Below are 17,807 nucleotides of genomic sequence, written 5' to 3' on the forward strand. Positions count from 1 at the left end.
ATTTCTACCGACTTGAGAATATATTGCAAACTTCAGTTGAAAAATTGCAGACGCTGCTCAAAGAGAGGAAACATATCCAGTTCACAGGACTATGATCTAAGAATTGGTTTTTATCACTTATCTGATCCATCACTTAATCCTTGAAGATAAAGTCCACACAATAAATATCCTTGTCTTCACCCGCTTTATAGCGTTGTTAGTCATTAGTGATTGGCGAGATTTCCATGGCATGGGACAAGTTTTGGAGAGCGGGGCTTTCTTTCTCGTTATCTTTCTCACACTCTCGAAAAGCTTCTTTTTCCAAACTTGTCACAAACGACTTTTCCAACTGAAAGATTTCTTTCCATAGACTTATTTAGGATGAAGCTTTGTGTCCCTGCAGCCATAGCAACTCTTACCAAGGCAACCCGCTGCAGATTTTAGTCTGTGCTAAATTTAGAAAGTCTGCAAAAAAGTCTGCATTTTCACCAAGTCTGTACATGATCCAAATCTGTCCTTTTCTGAATAAGCCGAATGTTTTATTTATGTTTTTTTATTTCCTTTGCTTCCTGATTTAAAAAAGCTACAGATGGACCCAAAAGACATAAATCCAAGACCTGAAAATAGGCAAATAACCCAATAAAGCTTAACCTAGGCGACTTCCATTGGAATACGATGAGGATTTATTTTTGGTCGTTGCCTCTTAGCAAATTGTTTGCTTCTAGTCTAATGTTATCGATTGGAAGAAGAATCTAATTACAGAAAGTCTGAAGTTGTTATCAGATTTATAATTGTTTTGTTCCTTGAGAAGCTTCTAAGCTCAAAGAGAAAACCTTCTCTTATTGGTAAAATGTGTCCCCCGTGACTTAATAATAACATGCTCGGGGAATCACATAATAACCGATGAAAACATAATTATTCTTATCAAGTCTAGACATATAGATCCTAGACAAGGAGAGCGTCCTCCTACTTGTTTCATCAAGCAATTCCTGGAAAAGAAGATATGTCATACAATAGATGAAAATGGCATACGATAGATCATATTCCACATCAATATTGCACAACTGCGACGCTTTCTTGATATGATTGTAACATATAGTACAATATTCAACTTTAACCAATTTACTGTCAAGAACCTGAGACAAAAGTAGAGGTTCAGCGTAGGTGGGTCAAGGCGAATCTGAATGGGCCCCCAACCCAAAGTTTATAAGTACGGAGATGCATCATAATGAAGGACGTCTAACAATCCAGTTACTAAATAAAAACTACACTCACTGGCCACTTTATTAGGTACACCTGTCCAACTTCTTGTTAACACTTAATTTCTAATCAGCCAATCACATGGCGGCAACTCAGTGCATTTAGGCATGTAGACATGGTCAAGACAATCTCCTGCAGTTCAAACCGAGCATCAGTATGGGGAAGAAAGGTGATTTGAGTGCCTTTGAACGTGGCATGGTTGTTGGTGCCAGAAGGGCTGGTCTGAGTATTTCAGAAACTGCTGATCTACTGGGATTTTCACGCACAACCATCTCTAGGGTTTACTGAGAATGGTCCGAAAAAGAAAAAAAATCCAGTGAGCGGCAGTTCTGTGGGCGGAAATGCCTTGTTGATGCCAGAGGTCAGAGGAGAATGGGCAGACTGGTTCGAGCTGATAGAAAGGCAACAGTGACTCAAATCGCCACCCGTTACAACCAAGGTAGGCCTAAGAGCATCTCTGAACGCACAGTGCGTCGAACTTTGAGGCAGATGGGCTACAGCAGCAGAAGACCACACCGGGTACCACTCCTTTCAGCTAAGAACAGGAAACTGAGGCTACAATTTGTACAAGCTCATCGAAATTGGACAGTAGAAGATTGGAAAAACGTTGCTTGGTCTGATGAGTCTCGATTTCTGCTGCGACATTCGGATGGTAGGGTCAGAATTTGGCGTAAACAACATGAAAGCATGGATCCATCCTGCCTTGTATGGAGCATCTTTGGGATGTGCAGCCGACAAATCTGCGGCAACTGTGTGATGCCATCATGTCAATATGGACCAAAATCTCTGAGGAATGCTTCCAGCACCTTGTTGAATCTATGCCACAAAGAATTGAGGCAGTTCTGAAGGCAAAAGGGGGTCCAACCCGTTACTAGCATGGTGTACCTAATAAAGTGGCCGGTGAGTGTATGTGTGTACACTGGAAATGTCCATGCACAAGTGTTAACTGGAGCATAACCGTATCGCATCGTAAGCCGGCCATACATTGGTTGAATTACTGCCTGGCCAAGAAACTTTCCAATTTAACCAGTAGAAGACCAGTGCATTTTTCCTATTTCTGACCAGGCACATTTTTCGTTTTTCTCTTCTTCGTACATGCGATTTTGAGAGTTCTAACTTTTATTCTCAACCCAATATTCAAATAATGGTTTAATCTTTTTTTCGTGAGACGTGGTATCTAATTTTTATGTTCTTTTTTTCACATTTCCTTAAAAAAAATGATGACTACAGATGACCACTAAAATACACGATCAGTTTTGTTCCCCTTTCCGCAATCATTATTTTTATCTGTTTATCTGATATATTTTTGTATTTCACAGGGCTAAGGCTATTAATAACGATTCAGTTTTTGGTTTTTTTGCCGTTTTATTTATTTGTATTTTTATTCACATATTATGCCCCCGTAAGGTCATAAAAGACCATTGGGGAGCACTTCAACATTTAAATACATTTTTATATCATATGTTCCCTGTAACTGAGGCTGGTATATTACACCCAGATTCTACATTAATTCAGCCTCTTGGCTGTGCAACAGATCTGATCTGGATCTATTAACTCCTTCAGCTCCTGTCACCTCCAAGCATCTGCCAATCACATAATCACTGGGTCTGGAGGAGAAAGTGCTTTTAGCACTTCCTATACTGGATACATAGTGTGTGTCCATCATTATATATACAGCAATCCGGAAGGCAGATGTGGTAATAAACCACCTCTGCCTTTTCTTTGGGGAGTCCGGCTGTGTCTGATGGATGGCTTTTAGCTCCTGCAGCTGCACAATATTATGCAAGTAGCTTACTCTGCAATGACATTGTAGAACGCTATTTCAGAATAATATTCAGACCTCCGGAATGTTTTAATTCTATGGGCAGTCCACAAATAGTAAATGGTCACTGTCCTTTAGACAAACTTTGCATAAATCAGTAGTGAATAAAATAAACTTTGTAGTATATGTTATCATAGAAATATGCTTCTTCCTCCACTTATGAGCCACTTCTTCATTTCCACCCACCATTTGAACGCATCATTTACTCTAAAAACTAGCTAAAATGAATGCCAGCTCACTGAGGGGTCAGATTACAGCTGTCTCCTCTCTCCTACACTTACCAGAAAGCTGCAGCAGGATCTATCTGTGTCTCTCTGCCTCTTTCTCTGCTCAATAGGCTTTAATGGGAGGAGAAGAAAAAGAGGCAGAGAGACACAGAGAGATCCTACTCCAGCTTTCTGGTAAGTGTAGGAGAGAGGAGAGTAGGAATCATATATGTCTTTGTGTTCTGTATATGGGAGATATCATAGCAGCATGTTTCCACATACTAGCTTAGAGACAATTGAAAAATAGAGACAGAGCCTGCACAGTGGAAAACTGAAAGATATAGGTAATATAATGGACAGATATAGTGTTATTACTCATTTACACCCATATAAAAGTTTATTTGGAATAGTTACAAGGAGCAGGGCTAGACATTAAATGGGTACTGATGTTATATTAGTGTTTTAGTATATGCCTTACAAAATGTTAAAAATATTGAAAAATGCTCTAGAAGACATATTCATCACAGTTGGGAACTATAACCTCCAGCATGATCTATACAAGACAGAGATAACAATGCATATTTTCTTTTGTGATAGATATAGCAAGCCCAAAATGCTGGGAGAGAGAAAGTGCCAGGATACACCAGAGTGTAACCAACGAAGCCGCACCGAACAGCGTAGCCTGGGGAGTGAGCGATGGCGACAATGACCTGACGTACGGAGAAGTGGAGCACAGGTTGGATCTGATGCAGGAACAGATGAACAGGTAAGAGATACAGAACAAAAAGTCTGCACAACTACAAAAAAAAAATCTGATTTTCCTACAAACTTGCATTCTACTTCCTTTTTGTATAAACCTGTATATAAGCATAGAAGTACGTATTCTGTATAGTCGTATACAGTGGTGGAGCGTAATGGGGGTCAGAGTTGGGGTTTGTCCCGGGAGCCAAATTTTATGGTGGCACAAAATTTTGACCGCAGATTTTCCTGAACTATCCGGGTTTGGGCTGATAATGTAGATAGGTGAAACAGCCAGTGATTGCTTTGACATCTCAGTCAGTGCTGCAGGATCTTCATACAAAGTGCTGCAAAGACGAGTTTGTAATGGGCTACGAAAGCTCTTAGCATAATGAAGTGGACTTTGTCACGTTGATCTCTAACAATGCAGGACACACCAGCAGATGACAAGCTCCTTTACTCCTTTGAACTGCTGTGCTCTGCATAGGCAGCAAATGAGATCACAAAGGCTGCACTGTGGACTCCCATATTGCCCCACCTTTCATATCAGTTGTAATTCCGTGATAGGGGAGACAGAGACATGCAAAAGTAAGGGTCTTGTGTTAAAAAAAAATAATTATAATACATTTTACATATTTGCATCATTTTTCTAGCCCTATCTAGGATTAAGTTTTGGACTAGGGTTAGGGATAGTGCTATGGTTAGGTTTAGGTTTAGGGCTAGTGTAATAAATACAAAAATGTAGTTGAAGAAAATAAAGTATACGTTTTTAAGGTTTTTTTTAGTTTTATGTTGGATTTTAACAAAAAAGTTGAAATGAACTAAAAGGTCAAAGGGCAAACTATAATTACAGTGGTATTTTCTAAAAATACAGCACAGGTAGTGAGGGGTTAAGGGTTCAATACTGATCTGATGGAAGGGACTCGGGGAGTGCGAGCAGTCTACAGGTTAGGGGGGTGCAGATATTTGCTTTACCCTGAGGCACTGGCATTCAATGCCACACCACTAATCAGATGTACGTAGCACTGATTAATTCATATTGCCTACCTTTCCTCTTGACTCTACATGTCCTGAGATGAGTGGCGTAAGATGATTGACTTGCATTTACGATACTCTGTCAGGAGATGTTTAAGTCATTTGTCTGTATCTGGCCATCCAATGGCTGTGGTTGCAACACAATAACATACTGAATTTTATTTTTATTGGAATCCCTAGTAAAATTAAAGGGAACTGTGGACACATCCTTAGGTTTGGTAATATTCTATACAACATATCTAATAATGCATTTTCATTTACTTCTCCATGCTTCAATAAAATATTTCATTCCATGTTCTTTGTAATGTAAAAAAAATCTTAAAATTAATATATATACAATTTTTTTCTCCAAATATGTCTACATTTCTGTTTCTAAAAATCATCCTACAGCTTTACATTGACTTGATCTGTTTTTCTCAAAGCCACCACTAGAGGGAGCATGAGAGCACAAAGCATGCCGAGTATACATTGGATTCAATAATAAATCAGTATTCGGTAACCTCTCTAGCTCCCCCTAGTGGTGGCTAAAAGCAAATAAGTTTTACCATTTAGATCTATACCTACCCAGTAAATTTGTGAAATTGATGTAATAAAAACTGGGCTTCAACATCTGTAAAGATTTGTCGTGAAATGATTCAGCACATGATTGATTTTTTTTTTTTATTTAAAAATGATCTGGCGTTAGAATGTGAATATTCACTTGATGTTTGATGCTTCCAAATGTTTTAAATCTTTGAGAAAAGAATCATGGCACTCTCCACTGATTGCTACATAGTATTATGGAAGTATTCTCTCCAAGAGCATTGCGTTGGTGGATACAGTGCCTCGTAGAGGCAGCATATGGCGGTATGTGAAGTGCGGAAGGGTCCCATAGGGACTTTGTGCTCTGCTGTGCGGGGTCTGTGCTTTGTTCCTGGGCTCTTACAGTCTATTATTATCAGTCCATGTGGTTTTTTAGGTTTTTTCCTGCAGCAGTCACATTCTTTGTGCGATGTCCTGCTGAGCGGCTTCCATCTTCGACATTTGGTGTGATGAGCTCTATGGCCGCCTTGAGCCTCTATTTTTGAAATAGATGAAAAAAAAGAGGCGAAAATTGTCATATACATGGAAGATTATCTCAAGTGGCGAGAGGAGGAGAAAATAGGACAATGTCACCTTAGATTTTCTGCCCCAGATGATCACTGCAGAAATAATTGCATTTAGAATAAATTGCCTGAACCATCTTCTAAGAACCGGAATTATTTTTCTCATTCTATAACGGAACTTTTCTAAATATTTCATGTATCTGTTATGGGTTCTTAATAGTCTCCGTACTATTAATACTGGTATTATGTATTCTATGCGGCTCCTGCCATTACTATGCTGACTTGTTTCTGACTCAGTTACTTGGTGACTACACATATGGCAGGGCTGAGTTTATTTTTCTTAAAGGAGTTGTCCGGGATACAATGTAAAACCCTCAATTTCCCCAAAAAAGTAAAGAAAACAAGAATATAATGATTTGTAAATCTCTTACAGACATATTTTATTCACAGCAGAACACAAAACAGATCTGAAGTTGAGCATTGGACATGTTTCATTTTGTGCAAAAAAATAACTTATTTAGAAATCGATGGCGGTAACACATCTCGCAAAAATTGGGACAGAGCCATGTCTACCATTGTGTAGAGTCTCCTCTTCTTTTTACCACAGTTTGTAAACGACCGGGAAGTGAGGACACAGTTGATGGAGTTTTGGAAGAAGAGTTTTGTCCCATTGTTGTCCAATTTCTGATTCTCGCTGCTCCACAATTCGGGGTCTTTACCAAATTTTTTATTTCATTATGCGCCAAATATTGTCTATTAGTGCAAGTTCTGAACTGCAGGTGGCCGGTTCATCGCCTGAACTCTTCTTCTGCAGATCCTTGCTGCTACGATGGATGCTGTATGTGGTTTATCAATGTCTCGCTGAAATATACAAGGTCTTCTCTGAAACAGACATTGTCTGGATGGGAGCATATGTTCTAACACCTCTATAAAATGCTCATCATTGATAGCACCTTTCATGTTTAAGTTGTCCATGTCATAGGCAGGAATGAAACCCAATACCATCAAAGATGCGGGAACTGTGAACAAGCTGCTGATAACAAGCTGGATGGTCCCTGTCTTTGATAACAAGCTGGATAATCCCTCTCCTCGATTACAAGCTGGATGGTCCTGCTCTTCGATAACAAGCTGAATGGTCCCTCTCCTCAATAACAAGCTGGATAGTCCTTCTCAATAACAAGCTGGATAGTCTCACACTTTGATAACAAGCTGGATGGTCCCTCTCCTTGATAAAAAGGATAAAAAGCTGGTTAGTCCCTCTCATCAATAACAAGCTGGATAGTCTCACACTTTGATAACAAGCTGAATAGTCCCTGTCCTCAATAACAAGCTGGATGGTCCCTGTCCTCAATAACAAGCTGGATGGTCCCTGTCCTCGATAACAAGCTGGATGGTTCTGCTCTTCGATAACAAGCTGAATGGTCCCTCTCCTCAATAACAAGCTGGATAGTCCCTCTCCTCAATAACAAGCTGGATAGTCTCACACTTCGATAACAAGATGAATGGTCCCTGTCCTCGATAACAAGCTGGATGGTCCCTCTCCTCGATAACAAGCTGGATGGTCCTGCTCTTCGATAACAAGCTGAATGGTCCCTCTCCTCAATAACAAGCTGGATAGTCCCTGTCCTCAATAACAAGCTGGATAGTCTCACACTTCGATAACAAGATGAATGGTCCCGCTATTCGACAACAAGCTAGATGGTCTCTCTCCTCGATAACAAGCTGGATCGTCACTCTCTTCAATAACAAGCTGGATTGTCCCTCTCCTCAATAACAAGCTGGATTGTCCCTCTCCTCAATAACAAGCTGGATGGTCACTCTCCTCAAAAACAAGCTGGATGGTCACTCTCCTCTTGAGTTTGCAGGACACGTCGTTCATGATTTCCATAAAGAATTTCCCATTTTGAATCATCTGACCACAGAACAGTCTTCCATTTTGCCTCAGTACATTTTTTAATCAACTTTGTCCCAGAGAAGATGGCAGTGTTTCTGAGTTGTGTTGATATTTGGCTTTTTCTTTGCATGATAGAATATTATCTTGCATTTGTGGATTGATCAGTGAACCATGATCACAGACAATGAATTCTGCAAGTATCCCTGAGCCCATGCAGTGATTTGCATGACTGAATATCTGTATTTAATGCAGTGCCACCTGAAAGCCTGCAGATCACAAGTATCCAATATGGACCGTCAACCTTGTCTCTTGTGCACATGGATTTCTTTGAAGATATCATATGCTGTAGATGGTGGGATATTCAAAGTTTTGCACTTTTAGGTTGAGGAATATTTTTTCGGAAATGTTTCCAAAATTTTAGACGCAGTTGTTCACAGATTGGTGACTTCTGACCATCTTTGCTTCTGAGAGACTCTGCCTCTCTAACATGCCCCTTCATACACAGTCATGTGACTTAGTTGAAACTTGACTCTACAGCTGTTTTTTATTAGGACCACTTACTAGTCCAGCATTTTATTAACTCTCTCCCCGCTGTTTTTTAAATGTCTTGTTGCCATCAATTACTAAATTGAAGAATTTTTTCAAATGAAATGGAAACATTTCCAACATTCAGCTTCTGCTCTGTTCTATGAATAAAATATGGCTACAAGGGACATAAAAATAATTGCAATCCTGCTTCCTTTACATTTTACAGCATCCTCATTTTTTAAAAATTATTTTTATATGATCATTAGTGGGGGGTTTCTGATCAGGGCAAGCTGCGGGTGCCCAAATGGACAATGTTATTCTTTCTAATGATTGATGGTGGCCCGCGGGGCCAGACCTGCTCAAATCATACATTGATTATTATTCTAAGCCTAGGCCATCCAGGATAAGCCAATAACAGAGATATGAGATAAATAAATACGATAATAGATAGATAGATAGATAGATAGATAGATAATGGATGGATGGATAGATAGATAAATAATAGATATGTTACTGTAAAAGTCAGAAGGACGGTAAAACCTAGGATTTACCGGTCAATCTGGACGTTCACCGAGGCCGTCGGTAAAAGGTCAAAATGAAAAGTAAAAATGGACTTTTACCGGTGAAGTCTTGGTAAATGTTAACATTTCTCAACAGCGTTGGTAAAAGTCAGATGTATTCCATATAAACGAACGATTTTGGACTTTTACCTGGGCGATTTTTCACCGGTAAAAGTCCAATTTTACTTTTCATTTTGAGCTTTTACCGACGGCCTCAGTGAATGTCCAGATTGACCGGTAAATCCTAGGTTTTACCGTCCTTCTGACTTTTACAGTAACAGATAGATAAGAGATAGACAGATAATGGATGGATGGATAGATAGGTGGGTAGATAGATAATAGATAGATAGATAGATAGATAATAGAGATAGATAGATAGATAGATAGATAGATAGATAGATAGATAGATAGATAGATAGATAGATAGATAGTAGAAAATTAGAACAGCACACAACGTATATTAGAAGTGGTGGGTGCAGGCCTCCCATTCAAAGTAATCCAATTTTGCATAAAGATATAGAAAAAAGAAAACCAGGCAGCTCTCCAATATTTACTAAAAATATAGCTTAAGAAAGGCTCACTTGAACCGAAACGTCACCACGTCATATGGGCTGATTAAAATCCTCTAGCTTTTTGGAAATATTGGAGTGCTGCTTGTTTTTCTTTTTTCTAGATAGATAAATTAGATAGATAAATATGATAGATAATAGATAGATAGATGGATGGATGGATAGATAGATAGATAGATAGATAGATAGATAGATAGATAGATAGAATAAATTATGTCCGCCCCAAAACTATCCTTACTTTTTCTTAATATTTTTGAGCATCCTTAGTGTTTTTTTTACAGTTTTGCATAAAATTTAAAACAATTAATAAAATAAATAAAATGAACCCCTTTCATTTGCACTTTTGTTCTTATACCATCTTAAATTCAGACATTTGCTAAAGAGCCTGAAATCCTAATTTTGGTAATATTTAAAACTAAATCTGTACAGCAGAAACTTGCAGCTTCTTATTCCTGAAGGAAAGCAGTCTGTTCATGGCTTGAGAAAGAAATATAACAAAGTATTGTGCATGTGCGCCCTCTGCTGGTTGTTAGAGGAACACTCAGTGAGTACTGGGAATATTATGCAGCTTCAGTATTCACTATTATTATTATTATTATTACTATTATTAAGTAAGGACAAAAATAGTTCTTAAAGGATTCTGTCACCCCAGCCGCAGCTTATAGGCCAAAAATGGGGTCCCTTTAATATATATATATTGTTGATTTATCCTCACATGTGAAGCTGTGAATATACTGGTATTTTTTATGAGTATTCGTCTACTTTGTTGCGAGAAATAGATGCTTGTAGCGAAGACCACTAATGGCAGCCCTTTCTGTGACTATAGAAGTATAGAGAAGCATGCAGACAACTCTCTATAAGCTAAAATGCAAAAAAAACTTTTTTGGGGGGGTTTCATGTGAAGCCCATTTATTTCAATGACTTCCGTGTAGAGAAGAATTCGAGGTGAATCAAATTCTCAAATTTTACAAGAAATTCATATACACCAAAATCCTATTTTTTATTTTTTTGTGTGATTCTTTACGGACGTTTGCGGCAAACTGTAGAGGGCCAGGAAGGGGTTAAAATAAACATCTTCCTGGCCAATCCAATTCACATCAATTTTTTTTTTATGCAAATTGAATTTCATCCTAAAATAAGCAAATCTATCTAAATAAAATTTTGGGAAATTCACTCAACTCCAGTCCCATGCAATGTTTCATTATCTCAGTAATAGCACTTAATATTGGAGGATCGGCCTAATCAAAAGTTTTCTAAAAAGTAGACTGTGGATGTGTCCTTTCTTACTTTTTCTTTTAGCTCAACATGCGTCCTGAGATGAGCAGAGCAGAGTGATTACATTTGGGAAAAAATAAAACATGGTTTTCTGATACTCTGTCTGGAGTTGTTTATGCTATGGGTGTTGTTTATGTGTGTGTCCACCCAGTGGCTGACATGTGTATTGCAGCCTGTCCAGAATTTTGCTAGCATGTCGCTATAATATATGGAATTTGTATTTTTATTTGAACGAAAATTCAAGGAATTGGAAGGATCTAAGACCCTCTCTACTCTCATTTTCCAATAAGAATAAAGTATGCATATATAGATAGATAGATAGATAGATAATAGAGAGATAGATAGATAATAGAGAGATAGATAGATAATAGATAGATAGATAGATAGATAGATAGATAGATAGATAGATAGATAGATAGATAGATAGATAGACGAAAGATTGATAGATACTGTAGATAGATGATAGATAATAGATAGATGATAGATAGATGTATAGATAGATAGATCAAACTGAGTACACCCCTCCACCCCTCAAGGCTCTCCTCCAGGGGAGATCAGTGCATGTGGATCACTGTACCTGCTATTTTAAGGTGTTAAAGGGAACCTGTCACTCCCCAGGGCGTTTTAAAGTAATAGAGCACTAAGGCTGCATTCTGTGAAGGTGGCTGCTATGTTTCTTATCCCTAGGAGTGCAGAAATAATGACATTTATAATTGCCCGCCATACCTTTATTGTGTCCCGGAGGTATGTTTTCTCCCCCGGTGTCAACCGCCTCATAGCCGTCAATCATCCCCCTCTTGCGTCTGTGTGCCGCCTCCTCTGTGCGTGCTACATGCCCGGCGCCTGCGCTCTGCCAACATTTCTCAGGCATGCGCCTTGCGCACTGCCCAGGAACTTACATCAGGGCATGTAACAGGAACACAGGAGGTGGCGCACAGACGCAAGAGGGGGATGATTGACCGCTATGAGGCGGTTGACACCGGGGGAGAAAACATACCTCCGGGATACAATAGAGGTATGGCGGGCAATTTATAAAAGTCATTATTTCTGCGTTCCTAGGGATAAGAAACATAACATCCACCTTCACAGAATGCAGCCTTAGTGCTGCTGAAGGTGGCTGTTTTACTTTAAAATGCCCTGAGGGGGTGACAGGTTCCCTTTAAAGTCTGTCTGCAGTGATCTCCCTCTAGTGGCGGTTGCAGGAATCACTATTAGGGTATGTGTCCACGTTCAGGAAACGCTGCGTTTTTGACGCAGCGTTGAGCCGCAGCGTCCAGATGTTACAGCATAGTGGAGGGGATTTAATGAAATCCCGTCTCCACTGTGCATTAAAAAACGCATGCGTTTTTCCCACAAAAACGCACATGCGTTGCGTTTTTTCAGAACGTAGCATATTGCTACAATGAGCAAAACACGCAGGAACACCGCAGGTGACCTGCCAGTGACCTCAGGTGCATTTTTGGTCAGGATTTTACCTGCATAAAATCCTGACCAAAGCCTGAATCAAAACTGAACGTGGACACATACCCTTAAGCTGGCGTCACACATAACGTATAAAAATACGTTCCGTTTTTTTACAGCCGAGATACGCAGAAATATTCCTGAACAGTGATCTGTACGTCATCCATGTGCAATGCGAGGATGCAATTTTTTCTCAAAAAAGTATCCGTGTGTCATCCGTATGGCGAGATTTTCTCGTCGGCTTGCAAAATGGACATATAATGGATTCATGGGCTCAAATATTCGTGAAAACATATATAGTATATATATATATATATATATATATATATATATATATATATATACACTCACCGGCCACTTTATTAGGTACACCATGCTAGTAACGGGTTGGACCCCTTTTGCCTTCAGAACTGCCTCAATTCTTCATGGCATAGATTCAACAAGGTGCTGGAAGCATTCCTCAGAGATTTTGGTCCATATTGACATGATGGCATCACACAGTTGCCGCAGATTTGTCGGCTGCACATCCCAAAGATGCTCCATACAAGGCAGGATGGATCCATGCTTTCATGTTGTTTACGCCAAATTCTGACCCTACCATCCGAATGTCGCAGCAGAAATCGAGACTCATCAGACCAAACAACGTTTTTCCAATCTTCTACTGTCCAATTTCGATGAGCTTGTGCAAATTGTAGCCTCAGTTTCCTGTTCTTAGCTGAAAGGAGTGGTACCCGGTGTGGTCTTCTGCTGCTGTAGCCCATCTGCCTCAAAGTTCGACGCACTGTGCGTTCAGAGATGCTCTTAGGCCTACCTTGGTTGTAACGGGTGGCGATTTGAGTCACTGTTGCCTTTCTATCAGCTCGAACCAGTCTGCCCATTCTCCTCTGACCTCTGGCATCAACAAGGCATTTCCGCCCACAGAACTGCCGCTCACTGGATTTTTTTTCTTTTTCGGACCATTCTCTGTAAACCCTAGAGATGGTTGTGCGTGAAAATCCCAGTAGATCAGCAGTTTCTGAAATACTCAGACCAGCCCTTCTGGCACCAACAACCATGCCACGTTCAAAGGCACTCAAATCACCTTTCTTCCCCATACTGATGCTCGGTTTGAACTGCAGGAGATTGTCTTGACCATGTCTACATGCCTAAATGCACTGAGTTGCCGCCATGTGATTGGCTGATTAGAAATTAAGTGTTATAGTCCATGAGCCAAGAACCAAATTTGACGATATCGGTACCAAGCGGAGTGACTAATTCTCTTTGGTATTTTTAGGTAGATGCATGTCTGTAGTTTATTTTTTGATATGATAGCCCTTACATATACGTAGCTTATTAACCCCTTCAGCCCTAGGCCTATTTGTACCCAAGTGCCTAAGCCAATCTGACCTGTGCCACTTCATGGGCTAATAACTTTGGAACGCTTTCACCTATCCAAGCCATTCTGAGATTGTTTTCTCGTGACATATTGTACTTCACGTCAGTGCTAAATGGGAGTCAATATATTTTACCTTTCTATATAAAAAAATGCTAAATATTCGGAAATTTTGGAAAAATCGGCAATTTTTTAACTTTGAAATTCTCTGCTTTTTACAAAAATACTGATACCCCCCATAATAGTTATTAATTTACACTCCCCACATGTTTACTTCATATTGGCATCATTTTGAAAATGAAACCTTATTGTTTTACGACGTAATAGGGCTTATAGTTTTATGCGCAATTTTTCACATTTACAGCAAAACCCACTTTTCAAAGGACCAAGTCACTTCTGAAGTCACTTTAAGGGGCTTACATAACAGAAACCACCCATAAATTACCCCATTTTGCAAACTACACCCCTCAAGCTGTTCAAAACTCATTTTTAAAAACTGTTAACCCTTTAGGTGTTCCACAGGAATTTTAGCATGAGCCAAGAACCAAATATGACGATATCGGTACCACCCGGAGTGACTAGATGTAGTATTTGTAACAAAATTTAATCCAAGTTATGTAAATACACACTGAACATGTCATGTGCATATATATATATATATATATATATATATATATATATATATATATATATATATATATATATATATATATATATATATATATATATATATATATATATATATATATATATATATGTTACTCCATAATATCTTCAACATCGGACTCTGAATCTGACTGTTGTTCTACTGGCTCGTCTTCAGTACCCTTGTTCTGGCATGTCTGTAATCTGCACATGTCTGTGCACTTCAGGCCATTGCTGAGGCAAGTACACTGAGGAAGTTCACATGACCGCACACACTTGCAGGACAGTAGCTGTATAATAGCTTCTGGTGCTGGTGCCCCTTGCATCCACTTGACAACAAGCTTTCCGTCGTTATCTATCATCCAACCGCAGTCTGTTGGGTTTGCAACCCATGGCTGGCTCTGCAGACTTCTCCTCCAGATCGCAGCCTGGTAGTTTGCACGCAGTGCATGCATGAAAAGGCAGTCCTGGCAAGGAGGGAGTTGACTTGACTCTACCACTCCACGTCTGGCACAGAACAGCTGATAACGGAGCCTGTTTACCTCAGTTGTTTGGGTAGTTGGCAGGTACATGTGGCAGGTGATTTCCTGTAACTTCTCAAAAAGTTCGGTAGACACTTCCCATGAACGACCAACTTCCTGAAAGGCATCCTGGTATGTCTTGTTCATCTTCAACTGCTTGAGTGTCGTCATCTTCCCACGGCCAGCGAATGCACTGACGGTGTCACAGCCTGTAAATGCATGCATACCAATCAATGAATCACATACGCTGCCTCCCAATGTTCGGCTCAGAGTGGTGATATCCAGGAATCTTGTCCGGTTCTGTGTACCGCATTTCTGGAACAGGTGGGATGGGATTTTGTGGCACATGCCCAGACACAGGACCATGACATCAGTATCCTCCGAAGTGATGATGACCGACTTGTAACCAGATTCTGCTGCATGAAGAGCATGGAGAAGGAGGCGTGTGTCTGCTTCTTCTTGATTTGACTTAAGGTCAGCAGCCTCTTCCCACTGTTCTTTGGTGATCTTAAAGCAGAGCTGCTCACATGTGACATACAGCTCCTTCTCCTCAAGCTTCTCCCTGTGGTGTTTCGCCTTCCATTCTTCTACCAGAAACTTTATGAGACTTGCCTTGTTGGAGGAACTACTTAGAAGCTTTTTCCACTGCTGGATGTTGTGCCCATGTTGAATGTTCTTGAAATGGATCCCTGTGCCTTCATATCTGTTGACTCTTTCTGTATCTTTGATGGATGTCTCCTTGTAGACGTCAAAGACAATATCAATGCGCTTGCTCTTAGCACCCTCATGGATAGCGCGACTCATTGCTGTGCCTGCTAGCTGGCCAAATGTTGCATTGTTTCCCTTCAGTTTCTGAACCAGGCTCATCCCATCAATGATGGTTGCAGAGGGCTCGGGGATCACTTCTGCAGGACGAGCATTCCTCTCCAACTCCCTTGCGAGGGCAGCCTTGTTGGTCTTGCGGATAGACCCATCACCATTGGCAAGTGCCCATGGCAATGGACCCAGGGGATGAGTCAAGACATCACTCATTTGTAGCTTTCTGTTCTCAGCTACAAGTATCATCTGGCCAAATAGGTTTCTGTCAGCCTTCAAAATTACCTCCTTGCCAAGACCTTGTCTGCGTGTCTTCATTTGGATGTTAGAGAACGTTTTAAGTTTGTTCTTCGTCATCTTGTCATGAAACAATGTAGTTGGCTTATCGGTACCCAAACGCTCATCCTTGAATGTTTGATATGCATCCTCTCCTATACTGTATGCCCCTTGAAGGTCTTTGGCTACATCTGGTGGTGCTACAGTCGCTGTTGACAAACTGATAAGTTCACCATTATGCTCTTTGTTGAAGGGGTTCACCCAACCTGTCTCCAGCAGTTGAACGAAAGATTGGACATCGGCTTCATCTCTTCTAATCCTAGACACCTGTAGGTCTGAATGGCTGAAGTCAGTATATTGTTGGCCTACCAGGGCCCTCAGCTGCCTCAAGTACATACTGCGGTACTCTGATGTCAGGTAGAACCTGGAAACAGCTCCAACTTTGAGGCTGAAGCCTTTTGTGCCCCCTGGTGTCTGGGTGTCTTTGTTGATTGTCTCTTCAATGGTCTGGTCCACAGGAATTCGTCCAAAAGGATTCTTGCTACCGATCTGGACCGAAAAGCCACCTTGCATGAAGTATTCATGGACCTCTGGGTGTTCTATGGGCAGCCGAGACATTGTGGCATAGTAATAGGTTAGGTATCGGGCATAGTTGACCTTGTCATAGGCAAAACACCATGGTATCATCTGTCGGATTGCTCCTAGGTGAAGCATCCAGTTGCCTTCTCTTGAAGCTCGAACCAGGGCCAGCATGGTCTCGACCATGTATGTGTCAGTGTGTACGTGTATGTGTCAGTGTGTGTGCGTGTGTTGGGGCACCTCAGGGTGTCTTCAAATGTGACATAGCCCCCTAGATTTCTTCCAGTAAAATTTGCACTCCAAAAGTCATTTGGCGCTCCTTCCCTTCCGAGGCCTGCCGTTCCCCAATACTGCAGTGTACGACAACATATCGGGTGTTGTTGTGTTCGGGAGAGATTGGTGAACAAATAGTGGGGTGCATTTTTTGCTGGTACACCTCTTAAAAATAAAAAAATGAGCCTAAAATGACACCTTCATGTAAAAAATGCACTTTTTCCATTTTCTCAACCAAGTGTTTCCAACTACTGTGAAACACTGGTTGGGTCAAAGTGGTCACTATACCCCCTAAAAGATTCCTTGGGGGTGTAGTTTCCAAAATAGGGTCACTTTTTGGTGTTTCCACTGTGGGGGTACCTCAGGCAGCCTTCAAATGTGACATGGCCCCCTAGATTTCTTCCAGTGAATCCGCCACCCAAAAACCACATAGCGCTCCTTCCGTGTTGAGCTGTGCTGTGTGCCCATACTTTAGTTTACGAGTACATGTGGGGTGTTTCTATAAACTGCAGAATTAGGGTAACCAAGTTTGGGTTTGCCGTTAACCCTTGCTAGGTTGCAGGTAAAATTGGATTACAATGTAATATCTGGAAAAAAAATGAAATTTTGAAATTTCGCCTTCATTCTGCTAAAATTCCTGTGGAACACCTAAAGGGTTAACAGTTTTTAAAAATGAGTTTTGAACAGCTTGAGGGGTGTAGTTTGCAAAATGGGGTAATTTATGGGTGGTTTCTGTTATGTAAGCCCCTTAAAGTGACTTCAGAAGTGACTTGGTCCTTTGAAAAGTGGGTTTTGCTGTAAATGTGAAAAATTGCGCATAAAACTATAAGCCCTATTACGTCGTAAAACAATAAGGTTTCATTTTCAAAATGATGCCAATATGAAGTAAACATGTGGGGAGTGTAAATTAATA

At 40.4% G+C, this 17,807-nt stretch overlaps 1 protein-coding gene across 5 annotated transcripts in view; it reads left to right on the forward strand.

Moving 5' to 3' along the window:
- The window catches only part of KCNH7 (potassium voltage-gated channel subfamily H member 7), a 345,394-nt gene that overhangs the window by 317,229 nt on the left and 10,358 nt on the right, over window positions 1-17,807 (forward strand). For all 5 annotated transcript variants that reach the window (XM_077272822.1, XM_077272824.1, XM_077272821.1 and 2 more), the window contains one exon: window positions 3,865-4,033. In XM_077272822.1, coding sequence (XP_077128937.1) covers window positions 3,865-4,033 — 169 coding nt within the window. The remainder of the gene's footprint in view (window positions 1-3,864; window positions 4,034-17,807) is intronic.

The sequence above is a fragment of the Ranitomeya variabilis genome, chromosome 7 (genome assembly GCF_051348905.1).
Source record: "Ranitomeya variabilis isolate aRanVar5 chromosome 7, aRanVar5.hap1, whole genome shotgun sequence".
Lineage (NCBI taxonomy): Eukaryota > Metazoa > Chordata > Amphibia > Anura > Dendrobatidae > Ranitomeya > Ranitomeya variabilis.